This window comes from Camelina sativa, chromosome 13 (genome assembly GCF_000633955.1).
Source record: "Camelina sativa cultivar DH55 chromosome 13, Cs, whole genome shotgun sequence".
Lineage (NCBI taxonomy): Eukaryota > Viridiplantae > Streptophyta > Magnoliopsida > Brassicales > Brassicaceae > Camelina > Camelina sativa.
In genome coordinates this window covers 11,266,774-11,279,613 of record NC_025697.1, presented here as the reverse complement: position 1 = coordinate 11,279,613, position 12,840 = coordinate 11,266,774, and the positions used below count along the sequence as shown (strand labels likewise).

The 12,840-nt window shown below is 41.7% G+C and overlaps 1 protein-coding gene across 4 annotated transcripts; it reads left to right on the top strand.

Moving 5' to 3' along the window:
* LOC104736441 (dipeptidyl aminopeptidase 4-like) lies at window positions 165-3,851 on the top strand. 4 transcript variants are annotated; one of them, XM_010456419.2, is made up of 6 exons: window positions 165-306; window positions 697-1,082; window positions 1,512-1,709; window positions 1,802-1,831; window positions 1,952-3,058; window positions 3,149-3,851. In XM_010456419.2, the coding sequence occupies exons 2-6, from the start codon at window positions 735-737 to the stop codon at window positions 3,704-3,706; spliced, it is 2,241 nt and encodes a 746-aa protein (XP_010454721.1). In that variant the 5' UTR covers window positions 165-306; window positions 697-734; the 3' UTR covers window positions 3,707-3,851. The 4 variants fall into 4 exon arrangements, with proteins under 4 accessions (XP_010454721.1, XP_010454725.1, XP_010454723.1 ...); XM_010456423.2 differs by lacking the exon at window positions 165-306 and adding an exon at window positions 1,188-1,260 and having other exon boundaries at window positions 992-1,082; XM_010456421.2 differs by lacking the exon at window positions 165-306 and adding an exon at window positions 1,188-1,357 and having other exon boundaries at window positions 992-1,082.

The following is a 12,840-nucleotide window of genomic DNA, read 5'->3' as shown; positions in this document are numbered from 1 at the left end:
TGATAGTGGCCTTCCACCACTGCGCTTGATGTGAAGCGAAATGGAATGATCGAGTTTTTTTCTAATAAAAATAAACTTTATTAAAATTTAATTGACTAACAACAAGTAATAATAGAATAGTAGGGAAAAAAAAAATACAAATCAAAACCTTGGCTGAAGTTGTGAGTCATTCATCATCCCTCAGACCGAACATAAAACTTTCTCTCTATGACACGGCCAGATAGCTGATTCAGTTCCTCTCGATTATATTCTTATCCGCACTCACTTCATCATATCTCGCAATCTCTCTGATCATTCATTCAGAATGTAAGCCCACCCCCAACTTCAACTCTCTAATCTCCTTCTTCCTCCTTCACCTTTCACTTATCTCTATCTCAAATTGTCAATGGGAAAGATTATATTCTCCCTTCATGCGACATGTTGATCGTTTGGTGCTGATTGATCATTATAGTACCCATTAATGTCTTTGTTTATTTCGATTTGATTTGCAGAACCATATATTAGCATCGATATAAAGTTGACTTTTTCGTTTTTTTGTTTTTCTTGTTTATGTATCAAAATGTAGTGCAACCATTTAAAAGGGTTTGGTATACATTGTCAGATTTTGTTTTGTGATTCAAGAAAGCTTGATGCTTTTGAGTTTTGAAATTTTCTCAATCTGTTCATGTTCAAGATTTTTCATGTTATATCTTGCAGACTGTTGACGTAGATCGAAATCATAAGATTCTTTCTTTATGGCGGATATGCCTGAAACTGACGTTCCTTTCGCGGTTGAAGATATTGTTCAGTCGCGTTATGTAGCACCAATTGGAGTCAGCTTTAGTCCTGATGACTCTTTGATCACTTACTTGTTTAGCCCTGAAGAGAATTTGAATAGGAGGCTGTACGGGTTCGATGTGAATAGAGGTGAATCTAGTTTGGTGTTTAGTCCTCCTGATGGTGGAGTTGATGAGAGCAATATTTCACCGGAAGAGAAACTCAGAAGGGAGAGGTTAAGGGAGCGTGGATTAGGAGTAACTCGGTATGAATGGGTCAAGACTAACTCAAAGATGAGATTCATTATGGTGCCTTTACCTGCCGGGGTTTGTTCTGTTATTCCCTTGCTTCTATAATCAATCGTACCTTTTTTTCGTTAGGAATCCTGCAACATTTCGATAATTTTATTGGAATTGTGTGTCACTTTTTAGTAAATACAGATGAAATCAGCTAGCTTTGGATAGGTGGGATGGAGAACATACTATAGAGGTCTTTGACAAAGTGGTTAGTTGGGGCTTTTGTCTTTTGGGAGAGTTAGAAAATCTGTTCAACAAATCTCTAAACTATGATTGCAATCGTTGATACAAAGATATGCAAGAGGGTTTGTTCCTGATCTTCATGACTCATAGTATGAATCTTATCAGCTGCATTAGTGATCTTTCTTACGTGTAACATTCTTTTTTGTAAAATCTTGAGATAACCTATCTCAGTTTGGTTTACTTTTATGTTTTGTTTTCTGTTGTGGTCATGGTTAGGTTTATATGAAGGACCTTTCTTCATCACCAGATCCAGAGCTCATAGTTCCAAGTTCTCCCACTTCTCCTGTCATCGATCCTCGTCTATCTCCCAATGGTTTATTTCTTGCATATGTAAGAGACTCGGAGTTGCATGTCTACAGTTTGTTAAAAAACCAGACACAACAGCTAACAAATGGTGCCAATGGAAGTACTCTGGTAAGTAAATCTTTACTTCATGACTGCTATTGTGGTCTTATTATTAAACTTTCTCTCGGGAAAATTAACTGTGATTTCTTTTGTTGCTGCAGACTCATGGTCTTGCTGAGTACATAGCTCAGGTGAGTAAAATTTCTCTGGAAACTGCCCATTATGTTTGTATCTCAGAAGAAAGTGACAGTTTATGCTACAAATTGTGTGTTATATCTGAAACTTTTTCTTGAAAACTTTTTGTATTCCAGGAGGAGATGGATCGGAGAAATGGCTATTGGTGGTCATTAGATAGCCAGTTTATCGCATATACAGAAGTTGACTCCTCACAGGTTCCTTTGTTCAGAATAATGCATCAGGGAAAAAGCTCGGTTGGTTCAGAGGCGCAAGAAGATCATGCTTATCCTTTTGCAGGAGCTCTCAATTCCACTGTCCGTCTCGGGGTAGTTTCTTCAGCTGGCGGCGGGAAGACGACTTGGATGGATCTTGTGTGTGGAGGAAAAGCAAATACTGAGAACGAGTATCTTGGTAGAGTCAGTTGGATGCCTGGAAACGTTCTCACAGCTCAGGTTCTGAATAGGTCTCACAGTAGACTTAAAATCATCAGGTTTGACATAAACACTGGTCAAGGAAACATACTGTTGATTGAAGAATCCGACGCGTGGGTGACTTTACACGACTGTTTTACCCCTTTGGAGAATGTCCCTTCGTTGAGAGGTTCAGGAGGATTCATTTGGGCCAGCGAGAGGACTGGTTTCAGTCATTTGTATCTCTATGAGTCTGATGGGACATGCCTTGGAGCTATCACTAGTGGTGAATGGATGGTTGAGCAAATAGCAGGTGTAAATGAGCAGATGAGTCTAGTGTATTTCACAGGAACCCTTGATGGACCACGTGAGACTAATCTTTACTGCACAAAACTGGAAGCTGGAGATGCATCTCGGTGTCAACCGACGAGGCTTACACATGGGAAAGGAAAACATATAGTTGTGCTAGATCACCAGATGAAGAACTTTGTTGACATTCATGATTCAGTTGATTCGCCTCCGCGGGTTTCTCTTTGCTCTTTGAGCGACGGAACCGTACTCAAGATTCTTTACGAGCAGACATCTCCTAAACTACTGAAAAGTCTTAAACTTGAGCCTCCAGAGTTTGTTCAAATACAAGCGAATGATGGAAAGACAATGCTGTACGGTGCGGTTTACAAACCTGACAGTTCGAAATTTGGTCCTCCTCCATATAAAACAATGATCAGCGTTTACGGAGGTCCCAGCGTTCAGCTGGTTCATGATTCTTGGATTAATACAGTCGACATGAGGACACAGTACCTGAGAAGCAGAGGCATCTTAGTTTGGAAGGTTCTACAAATTCTTTATCTTGAATAAGAAGGTTCACTCTAAAGATGAGGCTTTAGAATTGATATATTTATCTCTATAAATCTTTTGCAGCTTGATAACAGAGGAACTGCAAGACGTGGGCTGAAGTTTGAATCTTGGATCAAGAATAACTGTGGATATGTTGATGCAGAAGATCAAGTAACCGGAGCCAAATGGCTAACAGACCAAGGTCTAGCTAAACCAGACCACATTGGGGTGTACGGTTGGAGTTACGGTGGTTACCTCTCAGCTACACTCTTGACTAGATACCCTGAGATCTTCAACTGCGCTGTCTCGGGTGCTCCTGTTACATCTTGGGATGGCTATGACTCATTCTACACAGAAAAGTACATGGGACTTCCCTCAGAGGAGGAGGAGGGATACCTGAAAAGCGCGGTAATGCATCATGTGGAGAACCTGACTGATAAGCAAAAGCTGATGTTAGTACACGGGATGATCGATGAGAATGTGCATTTCAGACACACTGCTAGGCTTGTGAACGCGCTTGTTGAAGCTGGTAAGCGCTATGAGTTGTTGATATTTCCTGATGAACGGCATATGCCTCGGAGGGGAAAAGACCGGGTATATATGGAACAGAGGATTTGGGAGTTTATAGAGAGGAACTTGTGAAAAGGTACCTATGTCACAAACATTGTTGCTCTGATTTATTTTTTCACATTCCTTTTTTTTTTTTTTAATTTCTTTATTACACGAATAAATGGTATTATCTCTCATGAATAATTGGTTATTACTAAAATTTAATTCGTTTCTAATTTGGGTTAATGTTTCTTGTTGAATTTGTTTGGACATTTTTGAAATTTTGTAACATTTTTGAGGATGAACATTTATGTTGTATACTTTTTTTTTTTGAGAACTCTACCAATTTATTTCATATACTAAAAAAAGATAAGAAAAATATATTTTAATGTTCTTTTCAATAAATTGAAAATAAAATAAAACTTCTATGTTTTTCACCAGAGCATGACACCTCAGCTTTTATATTGAAGCAGAGAGTGACACATCATTTAATAATTAAAATGAATATCCAATTAAATTAAAACAATTAATACAACTAAGAATAATAGATGGTGACTCACGATATTTGCCGACTAGGTTTCCTATCGAAGGAATAAAATTATTTTTTCTGATTTGCGACCTACTTCTAAATGTCCCTCGATCTGTTAAACTTCAATCTTCCTCCAATCTCGTCACGGTATCATTTCAAATTCGTTGGTTCGGATTTGGATCTTGAAAGGGTTTTTGTGTTATCTGTTTTGAAGTTATCGTCATCTTCTTCGATTGCTTTTTAGTTATTGCTTTTTTGGGTTTATGTTTTGAGTTGAATGTGTGGTAGTTACAAAGATAAGCTTAGAGATAGGTCACATATTCTTTAGTTTTGATTTGATTCTTTAGTTTTAAAACCAAGAATCTCACCAGAAAACGATAAAAAAGGTGTGATAAGAAAAAAAAAAAAGAGGTGGTTTTTATTTGAGAAAAGAGTTTCAGTGACAAAGTTTGAGTCAAGCTTACGCCAATTGACTTGTCCCACTACAATGTCATCATTTGATATATACTTAGGTTCCTCAAAGAACGAATGGTAAAAATTTATATCATATAAAGTTTATAGGAACTATATGCTAAGATTGGAGAGCTGAAAAGATATGCAGTTCACTTTGACAGGAATGGGCGTCCAAATGTAATTTTTGTTTTATTTTTGCTCTGGTTTTATTTGTTTTAGTGCATTCCTGTGATTTTTGACATATGATTTTCTGTGTCATACAGGGCTCGACTGAAGTTGTGTTTATGAGAAGAAGTGATGCAATGCTAGCTATGAAGAAATGCAAAAATGTACTCTTGGTCTCTTGGATGGAAGGCCTATGAGACTGGAGATTCTGGGTGGAAGTACTGAGGCTTCTCCTGTTGCAGCTCGGGTTAATGTAACCGGATTGAATGGAAGTGATATGATCATGAGACCATCCAAGAAGATCCTTGAGCATTGTTCAACACGAACAAAGTTGAAGATCAATTCTTCCAGTCAAACAACCATTTGCGATACATTCCATTTGCTAAAGGAGGTTAATCTAGTTGTTCACTTGAAGAGTTTTAGGTCCAACTGGTTTAAGAGCTTCCAAAATTATGTATGGCAACCATATGTTGTTTCTATTAAGCCAAAAGTGAAGAAATGGTACAACCCATTTTGTTTCTCATCAGCAAAATTGGACCAATGAGTGAAAGAGAGAGAAGTTCAAGGATGCACTAAAGGGGCTTATTCAAGAGCTTATGGCCAAAGAGAGCATGAAAAAAACTATTGGGGATGATACCTATCAAGTCTAGTCCACTTTGAGCCTAATTCAAGTCCAAGAAAGCCCAAAATAATCACTTTATTTTGTGGTCAAAGAGGAGTGACGAAAATAGAGATCAACTCACCTTGGGAATGAAACCTTGGGAAGGACACCTTGGGAAGACAAACTTCAAGAGTTGAATCTTCATTCAACTATCTATCTTTATTGTGTTTTAGTTTCAAGAATAATACTTGGCTTTGTGACCAAGTTTTCTATCTCTATATAAACTCATGTAATCTCATTTGAGAATAATCAACCAATTTTCCTTTTCATTTTAGAGTCTATCTCTTTGTTCTTTGTCTAGAACATTTCTTTGTTTCTTGGTGTGTAATATCCAAGCAACAGCCTTCTTTTGCTGGACTAGTGTGTCATATCTAGCAGTGATTGGAGTTGAGAATATCAGCAGCCTTCTGCAACTGTTGTGCGACCCCTCAATCCATCAAATCTCCCTTGTTGCACCTTGCACCTTGGCGAGTTTCTATCCTTTTTAGTCCGGCTGAGTGATCCTCAAATTTTGGGCGTATCAGGAAGGATGAAGAGGAGTGTCTTCATTGGGTATGTTGCCGTCTCTTGGTCTGTTTTTTAACAAAAGAATAGTTTTGCGTTTGTGCTGAAGTGAATGGATCACTGATTCTTGCAGTCAAGGAGTTAGAGGTGGGAGAGTAGGAAGAGGAAGAGGCTCAGGTTCTTCTATGAGACGCCCTCCAACGTCAGTGTTAAAAGAAGCTTGTATTGATTCATATGGGCGGATGATGCATCGGATTTATCATCTTATTCATATTGTTTATGTGTGGCAGCCAACAAAATCAACAGGGAGGTGGTCGAGACGGGCTTCATGGTAGAGGCCGAGGTGTTGGTGGTGGCAGAGGGAATAAAAGCGACCGAGGCAGAAGAAATAGGTGGAGAAGTCGGTCGCAGACCTTGAAAAAGATCTCGAAAGCTATCATGCTGAAGCTATGAACATCTTAAGCAAAGCAAGACTTCACATTTGTCATGTACTTTTGTGTTCTTTTGTTCTTTTGTCTCCTACTAATACCTCAGATGTGCCAAAAGTTTGGTTTGGGTTTGGTTTCGATTAGGATGCTTTGCTTTTGTTTTTCTCTTTTCTTGCTTCACTTTTACAAACGCTCCCTTTGCTTGATTCCAATTGCTAAACTGTACTTGAGCTGAATTAATTAGATTCGACATGATTTGTTTTCCTCCTAATTTGTCATTTTGTTTTCTTTTTAACATGTTCCAACAACACTTGCCTTATATAAAAAACGAACAATATCGGAAAAAATTAAGATCATCAAAATGTTTTCTTGTGTTTTTGTTGTGTACAAAAATTTGAATCCAACACAAACAGCCTCAACTCTAACTCCAATCCCAGCCTAAGAAAAGTTAAAAGAACACTTCTCGAAACCAAAAAAAAATCAATCTTATGTCTGAATCACAAGACAGTAACATGTTCAAAATTATCACTGCGAAAAATGCTCCATATACCCCGACTGTAATACAATTTTGAAACGACCAGACCCGTTTTTTTTTAAAATAATAATAATAATAATAATAATAACTACAACTAGTGGTCCCATACCCACTAGCCACCTAATCACAATCACAACCAACAGCGGAATAACCAATACCAATAAGAATCCAATAAATAATAACCATTAATCAATATAACAATAATTCAATAAGCAATCATCAGAAAAACATGAAACCAGCAACCTAGCAATGTTTCTAATGAACCAACTCTAGCAACCTAGCAATGCCACACAACATCCAATCGAGTCCCTAGAACATCCTCCTCTTCATTGCCTTGATTCCACAATCACACTTTGCCTTTACCTGCATCACAAACACAAATTGCAATGCATGAATATTTTATAAACACTCAGTAAGGCAATCCTCCCATCTACTGGGCTATACACACAAGCAATAGAGATACTCTAACCATCAAACAGCAATCCATAAACAAACGCTGCGTTTTGGGCAAAGGGAAAAGGAAAACCCTTAAATCGTTTCTTTTGTCTCATTAGTCGACTTTGGCCGCTTTTGAGAGAAACGAAAGAGAGAGAGAAGAGTTCTTGGTATTCTTGAGTGTTCTTGGTGATTTCTAGGAGTTGGAAGCTGTTTCTATAGAGATCTGTAGCTGGGATCGTTGTATGAGCTTCCTAGGAGCGTTTTCTTCCTGTGTTTGGGTCAGATTTCTTCTGTGGCAAAGGTAAATGCATGACCATGGCTTATCTAAGCTGAAGATTCTCTGATCTGTTTCTTTATGTGTTGTTTGGTTTGTTAGAACGTTGTTTAGGTTTGTGTGAGGCTTTTTTGTGGCTTGGGATCGAGTTTTGTGGTTGTAGGAACGATGATCCGGCGAGAAGCTTCAGGGGAAAACGATGCTCGGCATTGCATCGGTCGATGCACACTGTGCGTTGGTCAATGCAGATGCGAGGACGGCGCGTAAAATCTAGGGTTTTCGTGCTATGTTGAGCATGCATCGGTCGATGCAATGGGAGCATTGGTCGATGCAAGTTAACCTTGCATCGATCGATGCAAGTTAACCTTGCATCGATCGATGCAGATCTTGCGTCAGTCGACGCAACCTCCTATCGGTGTCGGTCGATGCATGTTGGTGTCGGTCGATGCTGAGTCCTGGTTTGTTATTGTTGATTGTTGATTGTTTATTGATGGTTAGAGATGACTCTATTGCTTGTGTGTATAGCCCAGTAGATGGGAGACTTGCCTTACTGAGTGTTTATAAAATACTCATGCATTGCAATTTGCGTTTGTGGTGCAGGTAAAGGCCAAGTGTGATCGTGGAATCAAGGCAATGAAGAGGAGGATGTTCTAGTGGTTCACTTGGTTGTCTGGCTTCTGTTAGGTTGCTAGAGTTGAGTAATAGAATGTTGTTTAGGATTGCTGGTTCTCTGGTTTATGCTGTTTGGATCATTAGTTTATGATTTGGAATTAATATCGTTTATTGGATTATGATTGGATTATGTATTGGTTATTGGTATCTGTTATTTCCGCTGTTGGTTGTGTTTGTGGTTAGGTGGCTAGTGGGTATGGGACCACTAGCTGTAGTGTATTTATTATTATTATTTATTAATTAAAAAATAAAAAACGGGTCAGGTTGTTTCAGTTTGCTATCAGAGCCCTTACGGTTCTAGGTTTGGGTTCACTAGGTTTCTGTTGTGATGTTTGGGATTTCATGTCTTGATGGATTATGTGAGTTAGTTAATTGTGTGTGGCATGGAGTCTTAGAACATCCTCTTCGAGCCTACAGTGTGATTCCACGGTGAGATTATGTTTTTGTGGTTTTGTGTTATGTTAAGATTGTTTGTTAGCCTCTGTTCTTGGAAGTGCAGTGGTTAAAGGTGTTTGAGTTGTTGGTCGTGGTCGTGGGCATTGTCGTGCTCATGGTCGGACAGGTTTCCGAGGCCAACGAGTGTGTGGTCCACAGTTCCACGAGGAGGTACGTCGTAGGATCGCAAGCGTATCAGGAGTGACCAGAGGGGGTTAGCCGGTGAGTCTGCCGGGGTTGCTGGGAACTCAAGTGTGGGGTTGCAGCAGGTGGAGCCCAAGGTCGAGATGATCGCTTGGCGGATCTGTTGGCGTGCTGTGGGAGCGGTTACCGAGAGGGGTACCAGTGCAGGCTCCAGTTGTACCGCATATGGCGGGGTGCAGCCAAGGGCTGTGGATGTTGAGGACTATCCATCTTTTGTTAGGAGGATGGAGCAGTTGTAGATGACCGGTGCGAGATTCTTCGCGAGAGGTATCAAGCCTGGAGAGGCGGATAGGTGGACATATGTTTTTGGAGCAGATTTTCTGCTGTTTGGTTTGGTGGTTAATCCAGTTGGTTGTTATAAGTTGAGTGGGCAGGTGTAACATTGCAATGTTATACTTGGACCACAGGAGATACTTTTGGTCAGAAGATGTTTATAGTCGTTAAGGATTGTTGCTCCTGAAGGGATGGGGGTTTTCCCAGAATACCGATAGCTCGAGGGGCTGTGGGCTCCAAGAGTGGCAGAGGGGATGATGTTCTCCTGAGGGGATGATTAGTTCCTCTGATAACGAGATCTTGAGTATTATGGTCCAAGAGTGAGACGGTATAACTCGAAGACGGTGTTCTGAGAGTGAGATCGGTATGGCTCGAAGGTTGCGACCTAAGGGTGAAAAGTTGGGAGCAATCAATGCCAAAGACGTGAGTATAAACATAACGACTGAGTGTAGACCCCGAGAGAGTGATGGTTGTTTAATCTTGGGTTTTGGATGTGTTGACCTATGGGTCAGGGTTTTACGGCCAGAGCGATTATGAATGTGTGGCTGTTGCGCCAGGATTGGGAGGTCGGTGGTGCTGGAGTCCCGAGAAGGGGAGTTGCAGAAGGTTTGAGCCGGGAAAGGCATGGTTGCCAGATACATAAGTTCACGAGAAGCCTTTATGGCAGGATAATCTAATCGTTGCGACGATTTTGGTTTATGTTCATTGGAGATGGACAGGGTTGCTAGATTCAAGGTTTTGGTAAGCTTGTTGAGGGAAAACAAGGCAAGTGGTTTGAGTTGGCGGCTTGCAAAGCATTCGATGCGGTGAATCAGAATATGCGAACGTATGGTACTTGTTTGTTTTATTACGCTCGTATTGATGATTTGTTGTGGAGAATTGCTAAGCGGGAAGCTAATTTTGTAATAAGCTATCTTGTGGAAGTTTCCTTAAGAGACAAGTTACTAGAGCTTCTTGGATGGACAAGAGGTGTTTATATCCTGGTGGTGGTGAATTGATATCAGCATACTTGATTATTAGTCTAGAAGAGCTGAGGAAGGAATAAGGGGATTCTTACGTCTTCTCACTTCACCGTGGGGAGCGTCGGTGTGGTGCGTCAAGTAGAAAGGACGGGTATGGGTTTAAGAGTTCGTGGCGATGCCGTTTGGGTTGACTAACGCACCAGTTGCGGTTATGAGATTGATGAACAACGTGTTTCAGGAGTTTCTGGACGTGTTTGTCATCATTTTTATCGCCGACATCCTGGTTTATTCTAAGAGTACTGAAGAGCATGCAGTACATTTGACGGTAGTTCTGGAGAAGCTGCGGGAGCAGAAGTTGTTTGCTAAGCTGAGCAAGTGTAGTTTCTGGCAGCGGGAGATGAGTTTTCTGGGTCATATTGTGTCTGCAGATGTGGTTTCTGTAGATCCAGAGAAGATTCGTGCTATCAGGGATTGGCCTAGACCGCAAAAAGCTACAGAGATCAGGAGTTTTCTTGGGTTGGCAGGTTACTACAAGAGGTCTGTGCATGGGTTTGCGAGCAGAGCACGTCCTATGACTAAGTTGACGGGGAAGTATGTTCCTTTTGTCTGGTCAGAGGAGTGTGGGGAAGGCTTTGCAAGCCTAAAGGAGATGTTGACTACTGCTCCACTGTTGGCTTTGCTTGAGCAGGGAGAACCCTATCTGGTTTATACAGATGCATCGAGAATTGGTTTCGGGTGTGTATTGATGCAGCATGGGAAGGTGATTGCCTATGCTTCGCGACAGTTGCGGAAGCATGAGGACAACTATCCTACTCATGACCTGGAGATGGGTGTTGTAGTTTTTGCCCTGAAGATTTGGAGATCTTATCTTTATGGTGTAAAGGTACATGTGTTTACAGATCATAAGAGCCTGAAGTATACATTCACTCAGGTCGAGCTGAACTTGAGGCAGAGGCAGTGGATGGAGCTGGTGGCGGATTATGATCTGGAGATAGCTTATCATTCTGGTAAGACTAACTTAATTGCAGATGCTTTGAGTCGGAAGCAGGCGGCTTTGGCTCAAAAGCAGAATTTGGAGAATCTGGTAGGGGAGATCAGTGCGTTGAGCTTGTGTGCGGTTTTTCAGGAGCCGTTGGGTTTGGTTGCAGCTTATAGAGCGGATTTTTTGAGCAGAGTGTGTTTGGCTCAGGAGAAGGATTTCGGGCCGGTAAATGCCTTAAAGGATGTTGACTCAGAGTATCAGGTTTCGGCTAATGGTACTATCAGTGCATGGGCGGATCTGTGTGCCCAAGGATGAGGAGTTGACTAAGATGTACCAAGATCTCAAGAGGTACTATCACTGGGTCGGGATGAAGAAGGACGTGGCTAGTTAGGTTACTAGGTGCGATGTGTGTCAACTAGTGAAGACTGAGCATCAGTTACCAGGTGGTTTGCTGAAGAGTCTTCCCATTCCAGAGTGGAAGTGGGATATGATTACTAGTGTCCAGGATGTTTGATGGTGGGTTTGCCAGTGTCCAGGACGTTTGATTCTATTTGGGTCATTGTGGACCGGTTGACTAAGTTGGCCCATTTTCTGGCCATTAAGAAGACTGATGGAGTAGAGGTCTTGGCTAAGAAGTTTGTGAAAGAGATAGTCAGGTTGCATGGGGTGCCAGCGAGCATAGTGTCTGATAGGGATTCCAAGTTCACTTCGGTGTTCTGGAGGGCATTTTTGGCAAAGATGGGCACTAAGGTGCATATGAGTACAGCCTATCATCCCCAAACAGATGCACAGTCAGAGAGGACGATCCAGACGTTGGAGGATTTGCTGAGGATGTGTGTGCTGGATTGGGGTGGCCATTGGGCAGATCATTTGAGCTTGGTAGAGTTTGCTTACAACAACAGTTACCAAGCGAGTATTGGCATGGCTCCTTATGAGGCTTTGTATGGGAGGCCGTGTCGTACACCATTATGTACGAGGCATGTACGAGGCAGATTTTGTTCAGGATACCTCGGAGAAGATTCGGGTTCTCAAGCTGAACATGAAGGAAGCTCAGGATCGGCAGAGGAGTTATGCCGATAGGAGGAGGAGAGATCTTGAGTTTCAGGTTGGAGATAGAGTGTATCTCAAGATGGCTATGTTGCGGGGTCCGAACATGTCATTGACTGCGACTAAGTAACAAGATGAGGTTGTGTTCAGGATACGAAGTTCCGCGAGCCTGTTGTTTAAAAGGTAAAGGTTTCCTCATTAGTAGTTGCTAAAAGAGGAAAGTTTCCAGAAGTGGAAAATTCTAAAAATGGAAAGTTTTATGTGAGTTATAATTTGTCCATTTTTAGTGGTTGTGAGCCTTGTAGAGGCTAGTGTGGCCTTAGTGGCGGACCATGGGGTCATTGTGTGTCGTGTGCGGCGGTCTTGCAAGACGTATGTGGCCTTTGTGGCAGGCTGTTTAGCCGTGTGTGGCCTTTGTGGCGAGCTGTTTAGCCGTGGTGTGGCCTTTGTGGCGGGCTGTTTAGCCATTGTGTGGCCTTTGTGGCGGACTGTTTAGCCGTGTGTGGCCTTTGTGGCAGGCTGTTTAGCCATTGCGTGGCCTTTGTGGCGGGCTGTTTAGCCGTGTGTGTCCTTTGTGGCAGGCTGTTTAGCCATTGTGTGGCCTTTGTGGCGGGCTGTTTAGCCGTTGTGTGGCCTTTGTGGCGGGCTGTTTAGCCATTTTGTGG

Bases quoted from the DNA above. Each gene is read 5' to 3' on its own strand.
- LOC104736441 (XM_010456419.2), top strand. From the start codon at position 735: ATGGCGGATATGCCTGAAACTGACGTTCCTTTCGCGGTTGAAGATATT. The intron at 1,832-1,951 runs GTGAGTAAAATT...TTTGTATTCCAG, and splicing joins TTGCTGAGTACATAGCTCAG to GAGGAGATGGATCGGAGAAA. The intron at 3,059-3,148 runs GTTCTACAAATT...AATCTTTTGCAG, and splicing joins GAGGCATCTTAGTTTGGAAG to CTTGATAACAGAGGAACTGC.